The sequence below is a fragment of the Miniopterus natalensis genome, chromosome 14, assembly GCF_054644295.1.
Source record: "Miniopterus natalensis isolate mMinNat1 chromosome 14, mMinNat1.hap1, whole genome shotgun sequence".
Taxonomy (NCBI): Eukaryota; Metazoa; Chordata; class Mammalia; order Chiroptera; family Miniopteridae; genus Miniopterus; species Miniopterus natalensis.
In genome coordinates, this window is record NC_142094.1 from 29,673,210 (window position 1) to 29,699,484 (window position 26,275).

The 26,275-nt window shown below is 40.2% G+C and overlaps 1 protein-coding gene across 1 annotated transcript in view; it reads left to right on the top strand.

Moving 5' to 3' along the window:
• The first annotated feature begins 223 nt into the window (after positions 1 to 223).
• FAM13C (family with sequence similarity 13 member C) overlaps positions 224 to 26,275 on the top strand; it is a 108,564-nt gene continuing 82,512 nt past the window's right edge. Inside the window, exons 1-3 of the mRNA XM_016220832.2 lie at positions 224 to 296; positions 6,509 to 6,565; positions 10,861 to 11,056. Of these exons, the coding sequence (XP_016076318.2) occupies positions 235 to 296; positions 6,509 to 6,565; positions 10,861 to 11,056 (315 nt within the window). The 5' untranslated portion in view covers positions 224 to 234. The remainder of the gene's footprint in view (positions 297 to 6,508; positions 6,566 to 10,860; positions 11,057 to 26,275) is intronic.

Below are 26,275 nucleotides of genomic sequence, written 5' to 3' on the forward strand. Positions count from 1 at the left end.
CGCGCGCCGCGCCCCGCCCAGCTCGGTCCCCGCAGCCTCCGGGGCTGCCGGGCTTTGTGGTTCGCGGCGAGGCTGGGCCCTGCGGGGGGTGTCGTTGCGAGCATGTGCAGACGGCTGCCCAAGGTAGGGCGAGCGCCCGGCGAGCCGGAGGTCTGCTGGCAATGCCATGTTTGCGTGCGCGCCCTGACTCCCGGAGAGCGAGCAGGGAGGCGGCTCCCCCGCCGGACTTGGCTGATGTTTTCTTGTTTCTGTTTCAGCCTTCAGGATAATTCCTTCAGCAGCGCGGCTGTAACAGAGTAAGTGATTCTCTCCATTAAAGCGGGACTCGCATGCCTTTCTCTGGAAGCAACTATCTTGAACGCACCCTCTGCGGTCCCCAGCCACTCTTCGCATTAGATGCATTGTCTCCTGTAATCTGGGGCTGGGGAGACCGGGCGACGTGCTAACTGATGGGGCCCAGAAATCTTCACAGGTTGAAATCAGCTTTTTGGCAGCTGCGGGAGAGATAGGAAAACAAGCTGATGCTTGCTGGAGCTCAATGCACCCAGAAATGTGTTCTTGGAGCTCAGATTTCTTTAAAAAAAAATCTATTTGACATACCATAAAGGAAGCTCAGTTGTATTTTGCCAACATTCAGTGTCAGTTTTCATGCAGTGCTCTGCATACATTTACAGCACATAGGAGACGATGTAAAACGACTTGAGTTGAATTCCAGCATGTGATAAACAGGCTAAACTTATCCTCACCCTCTCTTGTCTACCGATTCTTAAGACACAGGAGAGTAAACTTTTCTTGCATGCCCTTTGTCATTTTTGTCTTCTGACCTCAAAGATCTGGCTATAGGAGAAATGAGTCATCTTGTCCTGTGTTAAAGTGTTGGTTGGCCAGGCTAACACCATTTAAACAGAATGAAGGAGTGTAATATTTTACTCAAGGCCAGCAGGCACAGTATTTCTTTATTAGATATTTATAGTTCATGATGTAAATTTTTTGTCATCCTTTCCTTAATGTGTTTTTCTAATATTATACTATACATATGTTTAAAAGTGATAGTATATTATGCTCATACTACATGTAATTTTTATATAATTTACATATATACATATATGTATGGAATATCTATACTTTAACAATTTTTATCTAGGCTAACTCATGATGTTTACTTCTGGGACCTTTTGGTAGAAGTCACTGTCAACAGCTTTTTAGGAAAAAGGGGTGTATAAAGTGTTACACTCAACTACAATAAGAAAATGCTGCAAGTTTAATAGAGAAAGCCCACTAACTTGGGAGCCGTTTGCTAAAGTTCCAAAACAGGCAAGTAAATGTGAGCATATATATTTTGTGAGTTTCAAGTCTTACTATTGTCACAGTAACTTGGTGATGGAAGGATAAGATTCTACAGGACTTCCAGGGCCTCTTGTTTCCCCACGTTCTTTTGTTTCTCTGGAATTGCTACTCTCTTAGTGTTGAGCTTTGGGATCACTTAACTGGAGTTACTTTAAAACAACAACAGAAACAGCCCAGGGTTGACTTTAGAAGATGCAATATAGTATACTCATTGAGACCTGTATCTTATTAATGAGATTGCTTGGCAATCGTGTGCAACTTTGCATTTTCTAAAAGCCTGAACGTGGGGGAAGATGCCTGCCAAAGCATGCTGGCCGAAGATGAGGTGGGGATGTCCTGGTTCAGGTGCACAGGTACTGCTCTTCTCCCTTGGCTGTGTTTACAAACACCAAGTACCTTCTGGGCCCGATTCTCATGAGCCCTGTGCGGCCAGATCCCCAGTCAGCCACAGGCTTAACAGCTTCAAAATGGAGACATTTAGTTCCAGATTTCACATGGACAATTTTGGTTTTTTGTAAAGGTTTTATAGTTAAATGCTGGGGAAAGTCTGGTACCTAGTCTTTGGCCACTCTCCAGGGAATTCTGATTGCATAAGATTCTGTTGTTGTTTTCAGAGAAGTGACAGTGATTTATTTTAAAAAGCACTGAGTGACAATTGGAATGCCATCTGGCTAATCTAAAAATCGAAGGAGCATATTTAAAACATACCAAAAGCTTCATAGATGTAGCATAGCATGGATTAGGGTTGTTTACAACTAGTCATTGTTTAATGTAACGTTTTCCCCTCCCCTCAGTAATCCCAGCCATATCCTTGGTTCTTCGGGCATGACCCCAAAGCCAGCAGGACCGGGATGCACTATCCTGAGACGTAGACATAGCAGGTGCTCAGTAAATGTTGGGGTGTCGTCTTCGCATACATAGAGGAAGTGCTTGCCTTTCTTACGTGTTTTGGATGCAAGACAATTTCCTTTCCCTCTTGTCCCCACCCCACTCATACTTCTTTCTTCCCACACTCATTTATTTTCTTTAGTGCCTGAAATTCCACCTAGAGATGATTTCTTTTGGATTAAGGCCTGTGGTGATGACACTTATTAAAATGGAAATTAAAAAGTCTGTGCCCCTGGGAGGTAGATTCAAGTTGTTATTATTACTTTAATATAAATTATGTTATCAGATAGTCTAACCTAATAGGGTTCCGCTTGGCTAGTTGGGGGTCTTCGAAGAGTCATAGAGAAGGGGAATTGGGAGGGTCTCAAAGACAAACTTTATTCTCTTCTCAGTTTTTCCCAGGCCTGGCAGTGCCTGTGCAGCTCTGGACCAACTCAGTTTCTTTTTCTACCCAATCTTCCGAGATCAGAATGGCCTTGGCCTTCCCTTCTGTATCTGCAGTACTCTTTCATCTATTATTTTTCCATGGTCATTTCCTATGTTGTCCTGGCAAACCTGCTATTTGAATTAAAGCCTGCCCAGCAATGAATTCTGATTTAGTTATCAATGAATTAGTCATCATTTGAAACAATGCTTTTCTAAACCAACTAACTATCAATATCAACTGTGGAAGGCAGTTGGGGCTTGTGAAAAATCCAACTTTCCAGGCTTTATACCAAAGTAGAAACCTAGAATGGGTGGTTGTGTTGGAGTCAGCCTACTGCTGGTCTGGGTTTTGTAAACCTTTAGGTCAGTGTTAGAGTTTTAGAAGCATACTAGTTATGTAGAGGGAGGGGCCATCTGGTTTAAAAATTCACCATTCCTGGGCCCCACCTTCAGAGAGTTGACCTTGGGGGGCTGGACTGGGGGTGGGGCCAGAGCCGGCTGTTTCACTCAGGCACTCCAGGTAGTGCTAATGCAAGTGGTTCTGGGGACACACTCTGAGAAATCCTGCAGGATTTCAGACTGTACCTCTGCAACTTTGCCTTCAGGGAACACAGTACTCCAGGGTGAATGACAGTCCCCTTCCTGGCACAACTACATTTTAGTGAAAAACCAACCTGAGGCCTCTCTTCTTATTTACCACAAGTCAAACGAGATCGTTTCATGGGCACTTCTTTCACCACCATTATTCTGAGTAACAAGCTTTTCTCCCTCTCTTGTGAGCCCTGGGAATGTAGACTGAAGAGAGGACTTGGTGGGCATGGTGTGGTGGAGCAGTTACTGCTGTACATCTTGGAATCCTGGGCAATTCCTAAACCTCTTGTGTGAAGGTAATTTCTATTTCACATTGTCAGGCTTCACTGAGACAGTGTAAAAGAAGGTGAGCTGTGAGGTACCATACATTTTTTCTTGTTTGTGGTTGATAGAGGGAGTTAAAGTCTGAAGAGAGAAAAAGGTAACAACCCTGAGCACTTCCCAAAGAAGTAATTCAAAGGACAGATTATCCACATATTGTCTAGACAACCACAAATTAAGAACTCTGGGACTCAGTATCTAGTTAATGAGAACTTCAAAGGAAGTCATTTAAGTGCCGCTCACTTTTTTTTTTTTACTACAAACAACAGTAAGAAAAACATTTTATATTATAATCCAGCACTCACGTATATACATGATTTATTTAAACAAGTTTCATGAAAAAACACTAAACTCTTATTATATTGACATTTTCTATTCTGTTTCCCTAACAACAATAACAAACTGCTGGTAGCTGCTATATAATTTTGAGACTCGCTAATTCACAATTTACAGTTCAAAAAGCATGAAACTGGAGGATACCTAGTTTTGAATATTTAAGAAGGAGATAATTAAAGAGATTGGTCTTTAAAGTCCTATATTGGGCTCTAATGTAGAAGAGAATGCCATGCCCAAGACCAGCTAAGCACTTGGTCAGAATTGATTTTCTTCCAGGAGTAGGAATTTCTGGATATGAGTTCCCACTGTAGAATCCAGTTTTATATTGGGCTAGTATTGTACATTGCAGGGGCTGCTGGGCAAGCAATCAGCAGGGCAATCAGAAAGGAGATGTTAATTAAGTAGAACTTGACAGTCTTCATCAAAGCAAATGAAAACCCAACTGAACTACAAGAGCTTGTGTATATGTGCCATGTAAGCCACCAGGGAGATCTGTTTCATCAATATATTTGTGAGCTAGGAGTTGTGTTTCTTTGGCAACTGAAGTTGTTCAGTAGGCCTTAAAATTGGATCAGCTAATTAGGTCTGGCCTCATACCTCAGAAATCACCTGCAACTTTGTATGTCCTGGTGCTGGGTTTCCATTTTTAACTAACTGTACTTTAAGAAAGGTCAACACTACTAATGAGAAAAACAAGTTCATCCCAAATTCTCAAACAACAGGTATTGTTGAGCTCTAGGGTTGAACCTCTGGTTAAACCCTAATTCTTTACAAGCAGCAATATTAGATTTCTGTTTTTCATTGATTTTTCTATTTAACTAGGTAATTTTTATTGGGAAACATTTTTATTCACATTACAAAACTCACACGATCTAAGTGAGTGCCTCGAATGGAGAACAGGGCAATTCTTATGAATTTAACTGCTGTTATCCATGAGATGGACAGAGTGGGTTACTGACAGTCAAAAACAAGATGAAGCATGGACATTTAGTTCATTTCATTAAGAAGAGTGTTTTGTCTAGTCATCTGAGTTTTTTTTTTTAACTGCCAGTGGGAGCAAAATACTTTAGCAGGTAGAGAGGGTTAGCAGGTGGCCTTTGTTTAATTCTGTACAAAACCATAATTTAAAAGGGTTTATAAGGGGAGAAAATGGAGCTTTAGCAATTTGTTATATGGGTAAATTATAAACTATTGCTGGTAAGGAATATTAAAAATTTTAAGTGATTTTATATAATATAAATACCATATTATGGTTATATTTATGTGTTGTATTTATTTATTTTTGTCTGCTCATTATATTGTGATTATCTCAAGCCAGACCCAGGTCTTTTTCAACTTTGTGTCTTTTAGAAGTAGTGGTACTGAAAGTGTGGGTCCCTAAATTGTTTGTAACTTCTCTGAGACAAAAGCGGTACAGAGATGGGAGTAAGCATTTAATAACGTTTTTAGGAATTTGACATTCCTGTGACATTTTTACAAAAGTATCTATCCACAGGGGATTGGAAACAGAAAACAAATTGGTCAGCCCTGAATTCTAAAGAGTTTGGGAAGCATAGCTCCAATGCCTAATGCAGTACCTGGAAGTCAGTAAATGTTCAATAAATGCTTTTTAAGTTATTTCAGGGACCAGACTAGCTGAGGGGACAGAGTTAGTGGCTCAATTCAGACACTCATTGAGTATTTACTCTGGGGTAGCACTGTCAGCACTGTGGCAGCCTATCTAGAAAAAGAAATTACGGTTATTTCTTCCCATGGAATTAGCTAATTAAAAATATCTCAGAGGTACAAAAGAATTATACAGCAGTATGAGGCAAGCTATAGTTAGTTACCAAAACTTCATAATGAAGAGTAAACATTTACACATTAAGGATAAAGTAGGAATGTGGCATGTGAATCAACTTGGCCTGGAAGCTTCACGGAACTTGTGAGACTTGACTTGGGCAGTGAAGGATGAGTAGGAGTTGAAGATGAAAAAAGCTTTTCAGGCTGGAGTGTGGTGGAGTGAGGTGGGGTGTGAAAGGCTGAGAACAGGAACAAAGGCTCCTTCCTACACTAGAGAGAGAATGGTTCTACTCCAGATTCCCTTGGGCAGTGGGGAACACTGTAGATTTTTCAATACGGAAGAGCCAAGACTTTTTCACAAGGTTCCTATAGAAGTTTTGTAAAAAGGAAGGGGTTGAAGAAAATTTTAGGACAATGGAGTAAGCCACAGGGGAACCTATGTGTTTTGGGACTGCCTGAGGCAGAGAAAATGCAAAAATGTGTGTAATGGAGTCTCTATTGAGCTACCAGGCTTGATGACAGGTGTCCCCTCAATTGTTGTGAACACTTACCTCCTTGCTAATACGTTAGCTTAGGTGAAGCAGCGCAGTGGAGGAAAAAAGAGCTTCCCTCTGGTTCTGCGCTTTTAAGCTCACATGAAATGACATCATTAATATCGTTGCCTGGTAGACATGTTGGGAATTGGAGCTGGTTTGGTATAGAGTGCTGAGGATTATTCTATTTTTCAGTTTACTGTGCTAATCTTAAGATAGTTCTAGACTATTGCTGCTTCTGCTGCAGCACACAGTTGGATCTGATGTTCTATTTCTTCTCCCAGGTGTGAGGAAGACACAGTCTCTCTACATGAAGACCAGGCTGATTGCTCCAGCCTCAGGTATGACCCACCATTTCTTAGTTCTTAATTATGAAGGACAGAAACCATCTGGATCTGGTGTCTGTAGTCTCTTCTCTGAATTCTAATAATTTGTTCTTGTATCTTACTTCTTCTAATAGATTATCAGCTCTTGGAGGAAGTTTTATCTTGTCCACTTTTGGATAACCCCCTGTTGGTATCCAGGACAGTGCCTTTTATATGAGAAATGCTCAATAAATGACTATTGAATTAAACGTTAAATCACCCATCTCAGTGTTCCCATCATAAACCATAAGGAAGCGGTTCTAGATTTATTCACCAAAGATGTCATTGAGTGTCTGGGTTATGGTGTTGGTAATCAAGGTATTCATGGTATGATGGCAGAACCTTCATGGCTATTTCTTCCACATTTGCTGTGTTTTGAGCACTTTCATGTACATTTTATTATGTAACCCAAACAACTGAAAGGAAGCTGATGCTTCCCTCCTCATACTGTAGATGGAGAAACCGAGGCTCAGAGGGATTATAGTTCATCCAAGATAACATAGCCACTATGAGGGAGAATTTGGACTTTGTCTGAGTGTGAAGTCCACTTGTTGGATAACATACATTTATTGAAGGCCTATTTTGTGTTCCAGAAACCATTCAAGCTATGGGGTAGAGACAGACAAATCAATCCCTGCTTCAGGAACTTGGTCCAATGGAAGAGATAGACAAGACTATAGATGATGCTACTTTAAGTGCTGTTTTACTAGAGGTAAACAGAATATTCACTTAGAAAGATCAAACAGCCCAGAGAGGTTTCTGGGATAGATTTCTGAAAATAATCACACGTGGCATGTGGTTTTTGGTGTTTTTTTTAACTTGGTGGGATATAAGGTCAAGAAAAAGATGATGCCATCAAGCAGATTGAGCAAGTTATCAGAAAGTCAACAAAGGGTAGAGAAAATTGTTCCAGTTAAAGGAACAGCAAGCAGTTCAGGATGTCAGGAATCCTCAGAGCTGGCGAGAAGTGAGGAGGCCAGGAGTGGCTAGAAATGAAGTTCCAGAGATAAACAAAGACCCAGTTTCAAAGGCTTTGTGTACATTGCTAAGGAGTTTGGAATTTATCCTGGAGGTATGGGAAGACTAAAAAGAGCCCTCAGCTTTTTCTTTGCAAATAATTACTTGTGTAAGTAAACTTGAAAGTAACAATAGCTCCCATTTATTGGGTTGTGGCCTTGAGCCAGCTTTCTGTGGTAGGCATTTCGCAGAGACTGTATTATCTCTGCAAGATAGAGGTGACATTCTTATGGATGAGGGTCTGGGAAGGTAAGTGGTGTGGCACAGGCTACGCAGCTAATAAGAGGGGGGATCCTTTGGTCTCTTGTTCCTTTAAGAACATCATGATCATTCTCAGTTATGATCGATCCCATTGAATAAGTGGCTTTTAATTACATATCCTGTACTTTTCTGTTTTGTGGACTCTGAGGAATTTCTAAAAATGACTTTTGCATTTATTTAGGTTTTATATTTGTGTATTGAGAGAAATATATTTATTGCTCCCCTCACCCACCTTCCCTTGCTTTTCAAGTCAAGGAGATAAATGAGATGAATAAATGTTGGGCACTTTGAAAATATGATATAAAAACAAAGTTCAGGTATTAGTTTAGGAACGAATCTATCAAAAGAGTCAATTTAGATTTGAAAAATCTCTTCTTTTCCTTATTCCTGAGAGTTCTAGAACTCTCCTTGAATGAGAAGCCTTTAGGCTGCTGGAAAGACAGTAGTTCTTCCTTTTGTTTCTCACCTAGGAACAGGGCCCGGGGATGGGTGTTATTTGTTTCTAATGAGATGTCGGGGAGGAACGCCTTCCCTCTCCCCTTCTAGGTTCTTTGGCTGGTCTAATAATTAAATTGACACAAGACAGGTTGACAGGAGAAAAAAATTAATTTGTACCTATAGGAACCCCCCAAATATAAGACTCTTTGGCAGTTAGGTAATTGAGGCTTATTTACTATTCTGAGCTAAAGAGAAGTGAGTAGGGTTCAGAGGTCTCAAAGGGGAGGCAGATGAGTCCCAGGAGCATGAGAAGAGCAGATCTTTAGTAAATAAATATTTGCAAAGCTATGCAGATGGGTCTTTCTGATGTAAAAAGTTATCTTTGGGCCCTGGCCAGTGTGGCTCTTTGGTTAGAGTGTCAATCCCTACACTGAAGGATTGCGGTTTTGATTCCTGGTCAAGGGCCCATACCTGGGTTGCAGATTCGATCCCTGGCCCCGATTCGGGTGTGTGTGTGAGGCAACCGATTGATGTGTCTCTCGCACATTGATGTTTCTCTCTCTGTCCCCTCCCACTCTCTCTAAAAATCAATGGAAAAAATATTTTCAGGTGAGGATTAACCAAAAAAAAGTTACCTTGGTATTATCGTGCTCCTGGTACAGTCTCTCTACATAAATTCTTTTAAGCAGTTAAGGGGGAGGTAAAAAGCTCTTCTTGAGTCTGTTGAGCCTTGATTGTCTTCAGTTCAAAATAACCAACATGCCAAAGTGGCGTATGTTAGGGTGAAGTATTCTTATGCTCTCAGAGAAAAATGCATTTTTAAAAAAATATATCTTTATTGATTTCAGAGAGAGGAAAGGAGAGGGAGAGAGAAATAGAAACATCAATGATGAGAGAGTCATTGATCGGCTGCAGCCCGCAACCCGGGCATGTGCCCTGACCAGGAATTAAACCCCGATCGCCTGGATCCTAGGTCAATGCTCAACCACTGAGCCACGCCCGGCTGGGCAAAAAATGCATTTTAAATGAACTAATGTAGTTCCAATTCATGGTTCAATATTGGTTTCCGAACCCATTAGTAACTTAGAATTTTTTTTTTTAAGTTGTAAATGATCTTAAGGGAAAATATTAACGAGTGTCATTGGCATTGATTTTTTTCAGTTACTAATATTGAACAGTTTTTTCATTTGTTTGGTTCTCCTTTACCCAGATAGCACTAAGTCTGTCCTGAGGCTTCAGTTTAGCACTTCACATAGTTTTATGTCCACACCTTGCCCACCCACATCCTGGTCATGCTCCAGACCTCCTATCCTCATGTTTGCTTTGATCTTTCCCTAGAAACGAATTGGAGCTCACCCTCCCGATATCAGTTTAGTGAATTTAATCCCTCTTGTTTGTGAGAAGACATTTTGAGCAGTGGACACAGAAACCCTTCCTTTGCTGGTCTTATCTCTTGGCTTGATGTGCTCTTGAGTCACGAGGAATTGCTTCCTACCTGACCTTGCCAAAATCTCTTCTATAGGTGCTTCTGGTCGAGGAGCAGGAGGGAAAAACCACTGGGGACAAGTGGCCACTCCTAATCTAATACCAAATGATTGCCAGTGGGTTAAGGGTGATGATATTGATTGTGTAGAGAGATGCCCCATTTGGTTTTGTCTATGGTTTGCTGAATTCTTAGCAAAATAAGAAAAAAAAATGCATCTAGATTTAAGAGGAATGTGACTTAAAATAAGAGTGTTATTGTGTCACTGTTTTTGAGGAAATTGAAACAGCGGGATGATATTATATTGAATTTGATTAGTGAGTGAAAATTAAAAGTGCGATACCAGCATTGAATATATGAAGATAACGCCAGCCCATTTGATCTTCTCCAGCAATTCCAACAGATAGGAGCCAGACAATGGGATCATTAACTTAATCTTGAGGGTGTTGTTCAGATGGCTTTGCTGGGTAAAATGGGACCCTTGTCTTATACTTTATCTGGGTAGGAAGTATCCTATTAAAATAGACCCCATTAAACTTTTAATTGTGCCTGAAAGTTACAGAGAGATGGTTATAGACTTGTCAGTGAGGAGCAAGCATCGTGCCTGAACCAAGGACACATGCATGAGAGACTGGAAACCTACCTGACCGTTCCAGGTCTGGGTGAAGTAGCCCTTCTCTTTGGCACTTTATTTAATCTCTGGGTTTTAGAGTCTTAATCTATAAAGTTTGAATAACATTATCTAACCTGAATACATTATTATTGTGAGAGAAAAATATGATATGCATGAAAGCATCTTGAAGTGAAAACTTAAAAAAAAAACCATGATAGTATGTACAAAGCTAAAAAGCATTATTCGTTAATAAAGATTAGAAGGAAATATGGAGTAATCTAGAGAGTGAAATTCACATTTCTTAAATTCTTGTTATTGTGAAACTGGCTAGGTGGACGCTAAAAATATTGCCAGGTCCATATAAACCAGAGCATCAATGAGCATGGCCAGCCCTTCTTTCCCGCAGCAATGTATTATTTCTCGTGGTGCTTTCTCAATTGGGTCTCTCCTGTTTTTTAGAGATGAAGACAATAAAGAGAATTACCCCGACGCCGGGGCTGCCCTAGAGGAGCCCGCCCCCGCCCCGGGGCCGCAGCATGTAGAGCAGAGCCTGCTGGTGGACGGCGTGCTGCGGCCCACCATGGGCAACTTCAAGTCCAGGAAGCCCAGGTCCATCTTCAAAGCGGAGAACGGGAGGAGCCACGGAGAGAGTCAGGTAGCGTGTCTCCCCCTCAGGCCTTTGCCAAGATGGGTGCTTCTCAGGCGAGGGCGCAGTGCTGGCAAATGGGCTGAGCGTGTTCTTTTGCAGGAGGCAGTCTGCGTGACTCGTCATTGCGAATACCACCAGCCTGGGACGCATGGGTGCTCTCGTTGGTTAATAGCGGCGTGCTCTGGGCAGGCTAATAATTCAGTTCAAATTTGTATTCTTAAATACTGGACTTCAGTTGACATCGATCTAGAGAAGCTGCCCTGCTCTTTGTGGGGGAGGCTAGAGGAAGATATGTTACTGTCTCTTTTTTTTCTAGAACATGTATTTCTTGTACCAAACTTGAAGGTCCTTCTTAACAAATCAAAACTCCTAAGTTTACCTGGAGCCATTCTCCTTAGGTTGCAGTTCAGCAGCCTTGGACAAACACTCAAGTGTGTATGTGCCTGTCTGTGTGTGCATGTGACGTCTGGTTCTTCAAGGTCAATAGGTATGTAAGTGAATGAATGAAGCATCTTTCCAACTTGATTTGGGTAATAAATTTACATTTTATATATTTTAACTTTTTCTAGTGTAGGGGGATGTGGCAGAGAATGTGATTTGTAAAAAAACTTAAAAACCTCTAAATAATATATGATGCTTTTAAAAGGGATTACACACATATAATCCACTTCAATCTTACTAGGAGGTTAATGGTTCCAACATTGAGATTATACTTGTAATGCACCTAGTACAGTTTTTAGGACATAGATGCTCCATTAATGTTAACTTTGCCTTTTTGTTAACACTTACCATTAACCTTCAAAATAATGTGGGAAGCTCTAGGTGTAATAGGTTAATTATGACTTTAAGTTCAGTCCTGTTAGCAAATGGACACCAGGTGGCCTTCCTGTTAGAACAACTTTGGCTTGGCAGTTTATTTGACCTTGTAGTTTTCTTACTTGTCTTGTGATTTTTATATTTTTTCTTGCTTGGCATTACGATCTCTTATTTTTGTCAATTCATTTTGCAGCAAGGTGAAATGCCCTTTGCATTCATGAAGCAAGTTGCGATTATATCAAGCCGAGTTGAGTTGCGGAAAGAGATGAGTGTGAAATACCATTTAAGTTATGGTAAACTTGAGACCCTGCCTATTACTGAATGTACCCAGCATCTGCTTGATTAGGAGTATGATGCTGGAGAGGATACAGGTACTCAAAGGGCTGCCTGCAGAGTCTGACTGGTTACAGAGAGGCTTTGACCTTGAATCTCCTACTAAGAGTCACCTGTGACAGACATTGTGGGCTTTTGGTGACTAGCCATCTCTCTTAGAAGTGCCCTCTTTCTTGTAACCCTATAGTGTGGCCTCAGAGAAATTACATAGTCATCACTTGTAATAAGGTACTAACAGGGCACATAATTCCCAACCTGTTGGTTATACACAGAAGATTTCAGGAGAGAGGCGTGCTTGTATAGTCTGCACTTAAAATACAACATCAGAACCCTGGACTGCAGGTAACATTTCCAGGTCAGTCCTAACATCTCTGCCTACACTGTGAGATGTTTTTTCCTTAATGACTAAGAGAACTGATAATATTATTTTAGGTTTTCCATATTTGGGAAAAACTTGAAACATTTTTCATTCTCCCTGTTTTCTTTGGGGCAAGGTAATTAACGTGGTTGAGTACTGACCACCAAGAGCTGAGCATCTGTAAATAACATTAATAAAATTAGCTAACACTTATTTGAGCATTTACTGTGTTCCAGGCATGTATCATATTTCACTACAATCCCATGGAGTTAGTATTATTATCTTGGACAAATGAAAAAACTAAAAGAATCAAAGGAATTAGATGTGCGTGATCAGATTTGGAATAACCTGAGCAGAATGTCTTTTCCATAAAAGCACAGTGTTTCTAACAAAGCGATTTACCTACCTCATGTTACGCACACCGTAAGTTTTATATAAAACCTGGGATTTCCCTCTGGAATTTTTTTCCCTTTGGTGATATATTGTGTTGTTAAGCAGTGATTATTTATTTAGAAAGGATTACTTGGAGAGAATTTTGTAAGGGTATTTTTCTTCTCTGCCTTAAAGCTTTGTGATGTTGGTTGCTAATGCTAGATAAGTGTTGTTTGAGTGAACGTTAGCTCCTCTGGGATGCAGGCTCCATGAAGTCGGTGACTCGGTCCTTCTGGACCGTCTTTGGACCTCCAGCACTCAGTAGTCACTCAGTATTACCTGTTGAATGACTCGAAACTGCTGAGAGAGGCATATATATGATTGGCATCATTTTAAAAATTAAATGGAAACATATCTTTATTCAGTGGTGAAAAGTTGCATTTTAATAGGGAATATAATCAAGATTCTCACACAGATATGAAATAAAGACATGTCATTGATTTTATTTAAATTATTAATTAGAAGGGAATCAATAAGATATCACAACCAGTCCAAAAGAGATGCAAAGTATCACATATTTGTAGTCTGACAAGGAAGGAATGCTAAAATAAATTTAAAAATGGACACAAGATTGGCAAAACGTGCAATATCCATCGAGTGATAATCAATTCCTTTCCCTTGGACACAGTTTGCGTTTCTGCAGAGAGGACTTACTTGCATTGTCATCAGTTTCTACAGGTGTACTTCTGTCTCTATTACTTTGCGCAATAGCCTCGTTACAGACCAACAAAAGCAGAGGTTACCCAGATGGGTGAGCTAGCCAGGACAGCCCCTAAACTTCAGTCATTTACAACTTTTCCTTATGTTCCCCTCCTGCCCCCTACTTTCTCCCTTGTAATCATAATAAGATATTCTTGATCACAAAATAAGGCTAGTCTCATTAGGCTTGGCCTGATTATTTACGTAGGCATAGCAAGAGTGTTAATTTACCATGTAAGTCTTTTTAACTGTGCTTTGCAAAATCTAGAGCCATATAGGATTGAATAATTATAAAATTAACTTCTCTCTCTGGAAGTTTTCATAAGGAGTCTCAGATTGCACTTCTACTGCCTCTATTGTTTGCTATCCCAAGGCAAAGGAAACCAAGTTCAAGAAACTCCACCGCATTTCACCTACAGTACCTGCACATCTAGGCACCTATACATCTTAGGGTCCCCAAAATAACCTAGGTTCCTGGCCTGCCAGGAAGTGATGGTTCTCACCACCTGTATGGTTGAGCACTTTAAGCTAGACGGCAGGCCAGTTATGCTAGGAGGGCTTTCCAGGCATTGCCTCCATAAGTAAAGCCACAGTAGCTCCTTAAAAATGGCTTGTTCTGCCCTGGCCAGGTGGCTCAGTTGATTGGAGCACTGTCCTCTATGCCAAAAGGTTGCTGGTTCGATTCCCTGTCAGGGCACATACTTAGGTTGTGTGTTCAATCCCCAGTTGTACTGGAGGCAACTGGTCAATGTCTCTCTCTCACATTGATATTTCTCTCTCTCTTCCCCCTTCCTCTCTCTCTAAATTTAACGAACGTATCCTCAGGTGAGAATAAAGAAAAAAGGCTTGTTCTACCTGATTCAATAAGCATCATTCTCAATGTGACATTCAAGCAAGATGTTGGTTTCATATCATATTTTTCCAGTTCTACTCTGGTAAAAAAGAAAACATTATTATTGAATATATGCAAATAATCATATTTCCATGAAAAGGACGCTAACTCCATATGAATTTCTGGACTCTGGGGGGTCAGTGAGACCTAGATTTCATTTTTTAAATATTCATTTTAGTTTACATAAACAAATTTAGTTTACGTAAACAGATTTTAAAATGTAGGTTTTATTATTCAGGTCTGGTGAGGCTGACAGATCAGATGACAGCCATTTGAAAAGATACCTACTACCAGTTCTCAGGAAGCACCAGGGTTGGGCAGGAGACTGAAGGACTGAGGGGAAAGCAAGAACAGGAGCCTTTATTGTGATTTTCATTGGCAAGGCAAGCAGGGTAAGCAGGTTTAGGGTTGGCTAGTTTGAATAATTCAATGGACTCTAGGGACAGGACTATCTCTGGTTGTCTGGTGCTTGGCTGTGGGATGATTAAGGTGGAGGAATATTGAGTCCTGGAGTGTATGAGCCAGAAAAAAGGTAGTTCTTCTAGGGGCTCCAGTTGGTTAGTTTGCATATGAAAGGCCGGCTCCTGGGCAAGTCATTTACTGTTTCCTAATGCTGAGAATCAGCCAGCCCTGGGAAAGGCAGTCTCTTCCCAGCCTGTGGGTCAGTGAGGCTCCAGATGCCAGAGCATCAAGAATACAGAAAATAAGCCCGGCCGGGCGTGGCTCAGCAGTTGAGCATCGATCTAGGATCCAGGAGATCGGGGTTCGATTCCTGGACAGGGCACATGCCCGGGGTGCAGGCTCGATCCCCTGTCGGGGGCGTGCAGGAGGCAGCTGATCAATGACTCTCTTATCATTGATGTTTCTCTCTCTCTCTCTCCCTCTCCTTTCCTCTCTCTGAAATCAATAAAGATATATTAAAAAAAAAAAAAGAATACAGAAAATAATAAAATATAGTTAATATAAGAATCTACTAAGTTGTAGAAGTTACAGATAGTTAAAGGAGAAAGAGAAAGGACTTTCGTATAAATCCAGTAAGTAGAGCATTAAAAGAACATTTCCAACAAATAACCACAGTAAAATTTTCCTTCTCAGCCCATTTAGTCTTATGTAATTAACTCTTGTTCCGCATGATATTGGGTTAGCAGTAGCATGAAGCCACCTAGAGCCCTGTAAAGCCTGACTCAGCCCGTCGGTGTCATCACATGCCTATGCCCAGAGTCTGTTCTTTGAAACGTCAGTTGTTTAAAGGATCTGGGCCTTTACCATGGGACTCTTGAGAACATTCTTCTTTGTTCAAGTCACAAATTCTGGCAGGCATCTGCAGAAAACAAACATGTATAGGTGACAGAAACTGAAAGTGGTTGTGGTTAATTTACTACTAATAATTTTCAAATGTGAAAAGCCTGATGAGTGTTCATAATAAGAACAATGTACAATGTGGCATGTAAAACAGATAATAATGTCATTCTCCTCAAATCCCCTAGAATTAAATATCTCAAAGGGTTATGAATAAGTCTATTTAAAAAGAAATCAGGAAATTTATTTTGGATTTTACCAAAATGGATAAATATAATTTTTACAGATGAAAAAATCTTGAGATATAATAATCCTAAAGGAATATGCAAAAAATTAAATAGAAAGATTCATTAAGTCTGGTGTAGGTCCTGGACATCTGCATTTTTGTTAAACTCTATAGGTAAGTCTGATGTGCATTCCTGATTAAAAACCTCTGGCCTGAATGATGCTAAATTCAAATGAAAGAAGTGAGGCTATGGCCAACGCAACATTCTAGATAATAATCCCAATTATCACTGATAATGCCATAGCGTTTTTGTCTAATTTCAGAAGCAAAGCTCCACAAGGACTGGCAAGGTACAGAAACTGATAGACCTATTTCATATGAGTTTTGATTACAGGGTAGATATCACATTTACTGGGTTTACCATGCACTGTGGTAGAAAGAGCGGGTCTGTTTGTGAGGCTGGATTTGGGGAACTTGAGTTTATGCGACATATTCCGCCCAATACTTCTCGCCATCACCCAGACACAGGTCTACCTGGTTGGTGATGAGATTGCCATTTCCGAAAGCTCCTGTGAAGAACCTATGGGCACAACCTTTATAAACTTTAAAACAACCTTCTCTGAAGCTGAAGGGCATCATGGTAAGAGTTTAGCTATTGCCATTTCTGGTTTCTCTTGTCACGTAGTTTGTGTTCAGAACCCCAGAGTGGAACTTCAGTCTGATCCTAATCAGTTTGGGAGCGGGGACATGAGCAAATGAGACCAGATAGTAATCACTGAAGTTTCTGTCTTTCTTATTTTTCCCATCAGCCCAAAGTTGGAATCAGAAATTTCACTTTTGGAGGGTCAGATTCAAATCTCACCTTGAGCAACTTTTTTTTTTTTTTTTTTTTTTTAAATCTTGGTCTTGACCACATCTCTGAGCAGAAACCATGAGTATAGTAGCAGAATCTGGGGCTTCATGTGCACGTATGGACGACTAATTCCAGCTTTGCACCCACTATGAATGATTTAAAAGAGTAGAGCTTTAGGTATATTTGCTGGTCCAATAAAAGTCCAAGAGCCAGGAAGGCAATGCAAGAATGTCCTCAAAGAAGGTAACTGATTTGGAATGAGTATGTTTATTTGAACCAGGATCAGGTCCAGTTTTCCTTGCTGCTTGTTTATTCCCTTCTTCCTTAGACAACGGGCTTTGCAAAAAATGACTCGGATAACGACCATTTCATGACCTGTCTCCTAAAAAGTCGGGTTTTATTGCTGCTAATACAAGAGTTCATTGGTATGAAGAACTGAAGTTAAAACAAGACTTGTGAGTTTGTACTAAACAGAGACTCCTTATCCAAGCAGAATTCAATAGTCAACAGTTTGCCATTGTGTGGAATGTCTTATTGGACAGCAAACACTTTTTCTAGGGAAGAGAATTGATTCAAGGCAATAGATTATATATATATATATATGTTGTAATATTTTGTGAAAAATTACACAAAATATGGGGATGTGGGCGAAATGGGTGAAGATGGTCGAGAGGTACAAACTTCCATAGATAAAATAAGTAAGTCCTGGGGATGTAATGTACAGCATGGTGCCTATATAGTTAATAATACTGCATTATATATTTGAAAGTTGCTAAGAGAGTAGATCTTAAAAGTCCTCATCACAAGGAAAAAGTTGTAATTGTATGTGATGATGGATATTATCTTGAACTGTTGTGGTGATTATGTTGCATACCTGAAACCAACATAATGTTACATGTCAATGACATCTCAATAATAATGTATGTGTGCTTTAGCATATCTCATTATGATGAACAGTGAGCTCTGGAGGTTCCTCTCTGCTTTAGAATATTTGGGTAATTCTTCATCTTGGAAAATACGCACACATATTTTCTGTCTGTTTATTGTGTGTGATCACCACTCTTGACTGGCCTTGTTCTTGGTACAATTACTACCTTTTCCCAGAACTGTTCATCTTGCAGCCACAAAAAAGTATTTTCTTTTTCTTTTTTAAAAAATATATCTTTATTGATTTCAGAGAGAGGCAGGGAGAGGGAAATAGAAACATCAATGATGAGTCATTGATCGGCTGCCTCCTGCACGCCTCCTGCTGGGGGTCAAGCCCGCAACCCCGGGCCTGTGCCCTGACCAAGAATCGAACCTCGATCTCCTGGATCCTAGGTTGATGCTCAACCACTGAGCCACGTCAGCCAGGCTAGTCACACTTTTCTGACTGAACAATAAAAAAATGTATAAACCCACTGTTAAATTTTAAAAATCTGTATTTATGGATATTCCTCTACTGAGTGAAATAACATATTCTGGTTTAAAAAGGTAATGGGTTATACATGCTTTAATACTTTGTAACTGTATTATTGTAGTATTAATCCCTAACAATGTGATTTGGGGATGACTGACTTGACCAACAGAACCAACCTCCTGTACTGGACCTTGTAACCATCCAGAGGATGTTTAGAATTAGCATTGGTAGATCAAGTCCCACCACCTTTACTCCCAGCAGCTGGCATCAGGCTGTGTACCTTCCTTTTGCCCTCCCCCCTCTGGTGGCTATTTTAACAGGAGACAAAAGGTAGGAGCCTATAGAGAGAGCTTTTCTGCCGTGAGTTGTGTGCTGTGATCATGTTGCTAATCCAATTCCTTGGGGAGACCAGCTGCTCAGTCTGGTTTACATCAGCGTTAGGTTTCTTCCACTTGGCTCCAAGAGATGTGTTAAGAGCCTGGAAAGGAATTCAGGTCTGATTGTGAAATTTACATTTTAATTTTTCTGCAGAAATTAAAACCTCCTAAATGCTTTATAGGCAAAATAGCTTAAGTATGAAGTGTTTACTATATTTCTGTTTTTAGAAGGTTCTTATTTATATAGGAATAGTTTTTATTCTTACTGTGTTAGACTCTGAGTTAGAAGAAAGATATAGTTAATTCTGGGTAATTTTTTCCCTTGAAAGAAATGAAGATTTTTTCCCCCCAACTATAGACCTACTTTTTGCACATTTTTCTTAATATATTACTGAAATACTGAGCAAGTGCAAATGATAAAAGCAAGAAAATCAGTACTGCTGAATGACTTTGAAATTGAGGGCACTATAAAGCCAAAATGAACTTCAAATAGAATTTCACTTTCTTTTCAGTGAAAGGAAGACTTTTAAGTTTTGAATATGCCTTTAAGGGCTTGCTTCTTACAGTGTGTCAAGAGCATGAAGTCACTGTGATACTAACAGTTGGTCTTGGTTAGATAATTATTTTGACACATTAGTGTGTGTTGCATTATTTCTCTTTCCTGATTTTTGCAGCTTCATTGTAGGGGTTTTACTTCAATTCCTGTCTAGTTAAGGATTTTTTGGAAGACTTGTTACTGGTCAGTAAGAAAGGTGGTCCTCTGGGTTTTTTTTCCAGATTCCCTTTACCTCCTCCAAGAGTAAAATGGTTGAGATTCAGCGGGACAGAGCTCTAAGAAATTCAGGGTCCTTGAAAGTGAGGTCATCTGAGTCAATATTTGGGTTTACTGATTTGTCATGATATATCAGATTCTGAAACTTCTCTTTGAATTAACAACCAATCTATTCTTAAATGATTGAGCTGATGGAAAACGATACTTCAGGAAAGAACATGGAATATCTATAACATCACTTTATTATTTTTAAAAAAATAAACTTTCAGCTTAAATACTGACTTGATGGGATCTTAACTGAAGTGATAAAAAAACTCATTTGCCTGGGCATTAAATTCAAAAATTAGAAAAAAATTATCATTCTGAGGGAGTTTGTGTTCAAAACCACCCTAACTGGTTTGAGACAAGTTTACAAGCAATGGGGAATTTGAAACTTTGGCATTGTAATGCTTGGGAATACATTATCTAGTTGATAATCTGCCGACAATGAAAGTTACAGAAAAATTCTCTAAATAAATGAACAAGAAGGTATTGGTGATATTGGTTCTCTTGAGCATCAGTGGAGGCTAGCAAGGACTGATATCCACTTACACAATTCCTGGAATATTTGACAGAGATGCAGATGGCTTCCATATAGGATGGCTCTTGAAATTGTCTTGTTTTCCCTCTTCCTCTGCATCTTTTGCATGAGTAAATCAATTCCGACTTAAACAATTTCCAGTTTTCCCTGCATAGTTCCAAAAACAGTTTCTAACATTGTATAAATAAACTCAGGCCATAGTCAAGGCCTAATAATGCATGGAAAGAACAGTAACACCCATGGGACATCTTTGTCCTTATTAGCACCTGCTGCCCCTCATGGCTCCTAGACTTGCTCCCTCTACTATGCAGAAGATTTATTTAATAAATCCCAGAACTAGTAGTTGGATGGAGGTATACTGAAGTGGTGAAAGCATGGTTTATAGGTCCAGATAGATATGGATTCAAATTCCCTCTCAGCCCCTGACTCCAAGCATCTACCTCCCAGCTCTGTGTCAGTTTTCTTATCTATAAAGTGGAGATAATTTGTATCTACCTTCAGAGTTTGTTGAGAATTAGAAGTGAAAATGATGTAACCTTAAACAGTGAGCAAGTTTCATGGAGCTAAAAATAATACATAGAATATTTTATAGACTCTTCTGTCTGGATATACACTAAAGCCTCAATAATTGTGTGTCCCCTGAGCTGGGCCAGGCTGGGCTCTGCTGTAGTAGCAGTAACCCCAACCTTAGTAGTTTAAACCAACAAAAGTACGTTTCCTGCACATGTTACATATCCATCATTGGTCACCAGGAAGTGTTGGTTCCTGGTGGCCAGTTAGGGACCCAAGCTAACCTAGCAGTCACAATCTTGAATATGACTGTTTTCTGAGTCAGAGAGAGAGAAGAGAGCTCTGGAGGCTTCTGCACTGATCATTATTAGAAGTTTCAGTTCTGAAGCAACACACAATATTTTTGTTCTGTACTCATTGTCCAGAGCTGGTCATATGCTTCCCCCATAACTACAACCCCATAACACCAGGGACCAGGGAGTCTAATTCTACAATGTGCCAGAAGCATAAATCTACTGGCCAGCAGCACTAATGACTCCCACATCTCCTACTCAAACCAGCATTTAACCTAAAGCAATAAATTAATTGGTCTTTTTCTCTTTTAACCCTTCACAATACTGAAGTATTAATGTTATTAATATCAAGGACTAGAAGAAAAGGAACATTAGTTAGGTTGATGAAGTATCACTAAAGTATAAACATACCATTATGTTATTGTTTTGAACAGGAATTGGAGTTTCCCTTCAGTGAAACAAACCCTGCTTTATTATTATCAGGAAAAAAAGAACTAGGGTTAGTTATTGATTTCTTCTCTATTGCCAAATGAAACTTCAGAGTGCTTTAATTATGTTATTTTATTTAAGAATAATTGTGATCTTACTCTTGCATGACCTTGGGTTATGCTAGCTAAACCTGTGAGGCTGTAATTAAGAGACATTTTTAAAGGCGATCCAAAAATAATACTTTCTGTAGAAAGTGGATTTGACAATTTGGATATTGTCAGATGTGGAGGCTGGGTTTCTGCATACACACAGATATGCAAATTCATATCTTCCTGTACTTGGTGATATTTGTCCACGAGTAGGGCGTTCTTTAGGCAAAGGAAACAGCTTAGCAGGGACTTAGCCTGTCTTGGAGATGGAAGCGAAGCCGTTTGGGAAGTCTGGATAGCAGAAGCATAATGAACTGACATTTGGGGTAACTAAAGATCACCAATCTAAACTTTATCAAACATGGTTAAATATCACTTTGGGACTGAGACATAACATATCAACCTCAAGCCTGAAATTTTAGGCTCCATATTTTCCAAGAGATGTAGCCGCCAGATAAAATATGGGATGCCCAATTAAATTTGAATTTCAGATAAATAACACATAATTTTGTGGTGTAAGTATGTCCCATGTAGATAGTTCTTTGAACAGGAACGGGAGTATTGTACAAATAAAAATTATTCCTTGTTTATTGGAAATGCACTTTTAACTGGACATATCTTGTTTTTATTTACTGAATCAGGCGGCTGTATCAAGAATGAGTGGCATGAACATTTAAAGTCCCTCACCTTCTCCTTGACGTTGTACCCATGTCGAGAGCACTGGGATTTTTATTTTTAAGTTTGATTCTTTCGGGATCATTAAAGAAGTCCTAGGAAGAGAAGTCAGCAGCTTGCCTAGGTCTAGGAGGCTTAGTGCAGTACTTACTTGACATCTTTCGTGTTCAAACAGCATGAAACACTCTGGAAAAAGCAGCCCATTCTCTTGGGATGACAAAGCCTAAAAATTGAATAGAAGTGCAAAGAAGTCTGAAAACCTGCCTTCAAAGTTTGCAGGCCATGTATCCCACTGGACCCTACTTGCCATGAGCAGTGGCCTTCACCAAGTCAATAGAAACGCTGACTTTGATGAGCCTGCTTCTTTGTTAAAATGACCACAAACAGCATGACTGATGCGAGACACAGGCAGAACAATAGCCTTGTGTTTTGGGCATTAATCCTAGTGGAGATGAGCTGCCAGACAGAGGATCGCGGCCCTGAAAATGATTGCTCTCGGCTGACACTAGTGTCGCATGCAAGGATGGCTTTACTATTTTAAGTATTATTTTATTATGCGGTTGACTCCAGGCACAGGTAACTGATGGTCTTTGGGTCATGATGGAACTTTGCCTTCCCAAGCAGCAAAGCTCTGTGCTTGGTTTTGTTATGAATTTTTTTTTTTTTTTAAGTAGCTGAGCTCTCTACAACTTTACTGCTCAATAAATTGTAGCCACAATTAGGGGCTTTCTTGCAGGAACAAAGGTGCTCAGCTCCAACATGCCGAACTGCAATGTTGCTGAACTACAATGCAATGATTGCTGGGCTTGGTAATGTTGTCATGTGACAGGGAAATTTCCCAGAGGAAAGGTCATCCCAACCTTAGATTTTAAGCTTTTCAGCCGTAACTCACAGTAAATAATGAAAGGGACACTGTCAAGGTTTAAAGCTCTCTTAATCAGCCTGTCATTGTGGTGGGGTGAGTGGCCGGCTTTTAGTGTGTTTCATTCTAGAAAACACCGACTGTTCTGAAGGTATGATCTAAAAGATTAACAAACCCCCAGGGGAAATCATTGCATGTTGTGCTGAGGGATCCCTAGGCGGGCCTCATTCCCTGCTACCTCTTCCCTCCCTCAGTTCCTCTCGCCCAGTTGTCAGCTCAGCTGTATTGAACCTGACATTTGATTTTCAGAACTGGTCCTCTGAAAACCCAGATATCTCTCTCTGAAAGACAAAAGGATTGAACAAAAGACCGAATTAATTCAGCTCTAAATAAAAGTAGGCTAATGCTAATGATTTAAGGTTCCTTTGAAAAACTTGTTTATTTATTTTTTTATTGGTTACTTTTAAAGACTTTGACAGCTATAACCTTTGCTACCTGATGTGAAACATCAAGATATAAATAGAGAAAAAAGATAAAACATAGCACCCTATTAAATTTCTAACTACCCCACTTCCACCTTATGGTAAAAAACAGGATGTAAACTCAGTATATTGGTTCTTAATGTGATGAAGAGTCTGGAGGAGTCAGGGTCTGGAAGTTAGAGCCATCCTTGGGCCATGCACAGGGCAGGAGTCTGGTGAGCTCTGCTGTAGCAGATGCAGTCTTTGGTCTCCAGGGTTTAATGACAGGTGAGGGGCCCAGGCACACAGCTCCCCAACAGGTAAACAGCTCAACGCAGAGACTGGGGTGTGCTCTAAGTAGGCATCAGGATCAGGAGGAGGCAGGGAACTCACGCGGGAAAAGACGGGTCTGATCTCTGGGCAGTGGATATAAAATTCTAATCACAAAATAATGAAAGCCTTTGCAAATGCCATTTTTAAAGGTTTTTAAAAATCAGAAAATGCAGCAGCTGCAACAGTATTTGAGCATTATTTTATTTTCCTGTCAATGAAATTTTCATTATTTGGTTACAAATTATGAAATGACACATCTAGAATTTATTACCGTGTCTGATTGAAATGCCATAACTCTGAACACACATTTTTTTTTGTTGTTGACTAGGGTACTTTTGAAGTCAGTTTATTTTGGCTGCTTCTTACTTGTGAGCTAATTGCTAAATGTGATTTAACACAGGGCCTTTTAATGTTGTATTCTTTAGGAGTTTTTTCCACGGCAAACAAGACTAAAGAGGGTGTCTTTAATACACATACAAATTATCATCTTTCTCCTCATTTCAAAATTTTAATACCATCTTTTTTAGTTTTAGTGATTTTGGAACCTACATTCTATTTCAAAGATGGCCTGCCCTACACACATTGACCTGGCCTTTTCTTTCACTTCCCGAACTGTTGGTTTCACTAATAATCCCTTCCTCGGCTTTTGCTTGATTTGCCAACCAGGTTCAGTTACATGGTGTTTCATCAGTGATGCTGGCCCGTGTTATCTGCGCTGACTTTCCTTCCCTTGGACAGAGGACAGAGTGGGCCCCAGGTCCCAGTAGAGTTGAACCTCGCTGCAGGCCACACTCAGATGGGCTTTTCTGGGGATGGAGCAAGGGGGCCAAGCAGTTCATTACATGAAACAGTTGGGTAATTGGAAGTTTCTGGATGTACACTACGGTATTCAACAATCATGCAGTCATTTAGTATCGCGTCAATTATATACATTTTTAGACATGGCTAGTGGATGAGTTGAAGGCTTTCGTCCTCAAACCCAGAATATCTTTCCCAGGTGTTCTTGTCAATATTACCGATATAGCCCTGGTTCAGACCTTCGCTGTCATACCTGGAGAGGTATAATAATTATGAAAATATTACTTCTCAGAGATGGCCATGCAAGCCTAGTCTTTTTAAATCCTTATTGAGGAATGATTGACAGATGTAATTGTATATCTTTAAAGTGTACAACGTGATGATTTGGTATACAAATGTATTGGGGAATGATTTCCAAGGTCAAGATAATTAACACACCCATCAAGATAACACACCCATCACCTCACATGGCTAACTGGTCTTGTGGGTGTGTTTTTTGCTGAGAAGCTTAAGATCTATTCTCAGCAGCTTTCAAGTGTGCAATACCATATTATTAACTATTCAACTGCACACCACCTTGCCTTGAGTGCCTTATACACATAATTCGATTATCTCATAAGTACCCTGTAAGGTGCTGACACTCACTCTCTTCTACAGACGAGGAACCTGAGGCACAGAGAAGCTAAGTAACTTGTACAAGGCCACAAAAATTGAATGATAAATTGAACGGTATTACTTATGGTTGTATTAAAAATTGATTCGAGGGGTGAACTAACCACGTTTGGGTCCCTCAATTCACACACAGAAGAGGTTACCACAGATTTTGAATGTTTGGTAGGAGAAGGGCTCAGGAGAAGGAGGGATTGAACCTCCCTCTTATTTGTAAGGGATAAGAAGAATATATAATTTAAGGAATAAATTACAGAGAGATTTCCTGGCACTTATTGAGGAGTGATGGGAGGGAAATAGAGATATTTTAGTGACTTCCTTTGTCATTAACGGCAGGGCCTCTGTCGGGTAAGTGCTGTGGTTTGGATGCGGTTTGGTATGCTTCATGTGACTTAATTCTGTCAGGCGGTCTGGGAGAGTGTTCCTTTAGGAGTGGCGGTTGGGGCAGTCCTGTGTGGGTGTATGCACATGAGCAGAAAGTGGCAAAAGAATCAGTTGTCAGTTTTCTGCAGCTGGTGTTTCTGCTTGTTTTTAGGCTCCTTAGGGAAACTGAGGCAGGTTGATGACCAATCTTTTAGGCTTAGTAGCTGCATCAAAGATGGAGAAGTGGCTACAAAGTAATTAGAAACCAGGTGGAATATATTATCTTAAGGCCCGGCTTTCTTAGAATCACAAATGTCATTGACAATTTGTGCTGGGTGTTGATGTTATTGTCAACTTTGGCCATAGTTGGATGGCAAGATGCAGAGCTCTTGACCTTCAGATTAGGTTTGGAAGTAATAGAGTGATTTAGGACCCGCTCTCTCTTCCTGTAACCACAGACATTGAGGGTGCCTCTGCATGAGGGGCCCAGAACCAGCGTAGCTCTGGGTACAGAGAGAGAGGAGATCTGGTGCGTGTGCTTGGGGATGAGTGTATTATCACTGGGGAGACAGTGACAGGAACCATCAGCAGAGTCCTTAATGTGCGCCGGGTGAGAGGCAGCCTCTTTTGTCATTGTTTTTCTTTTT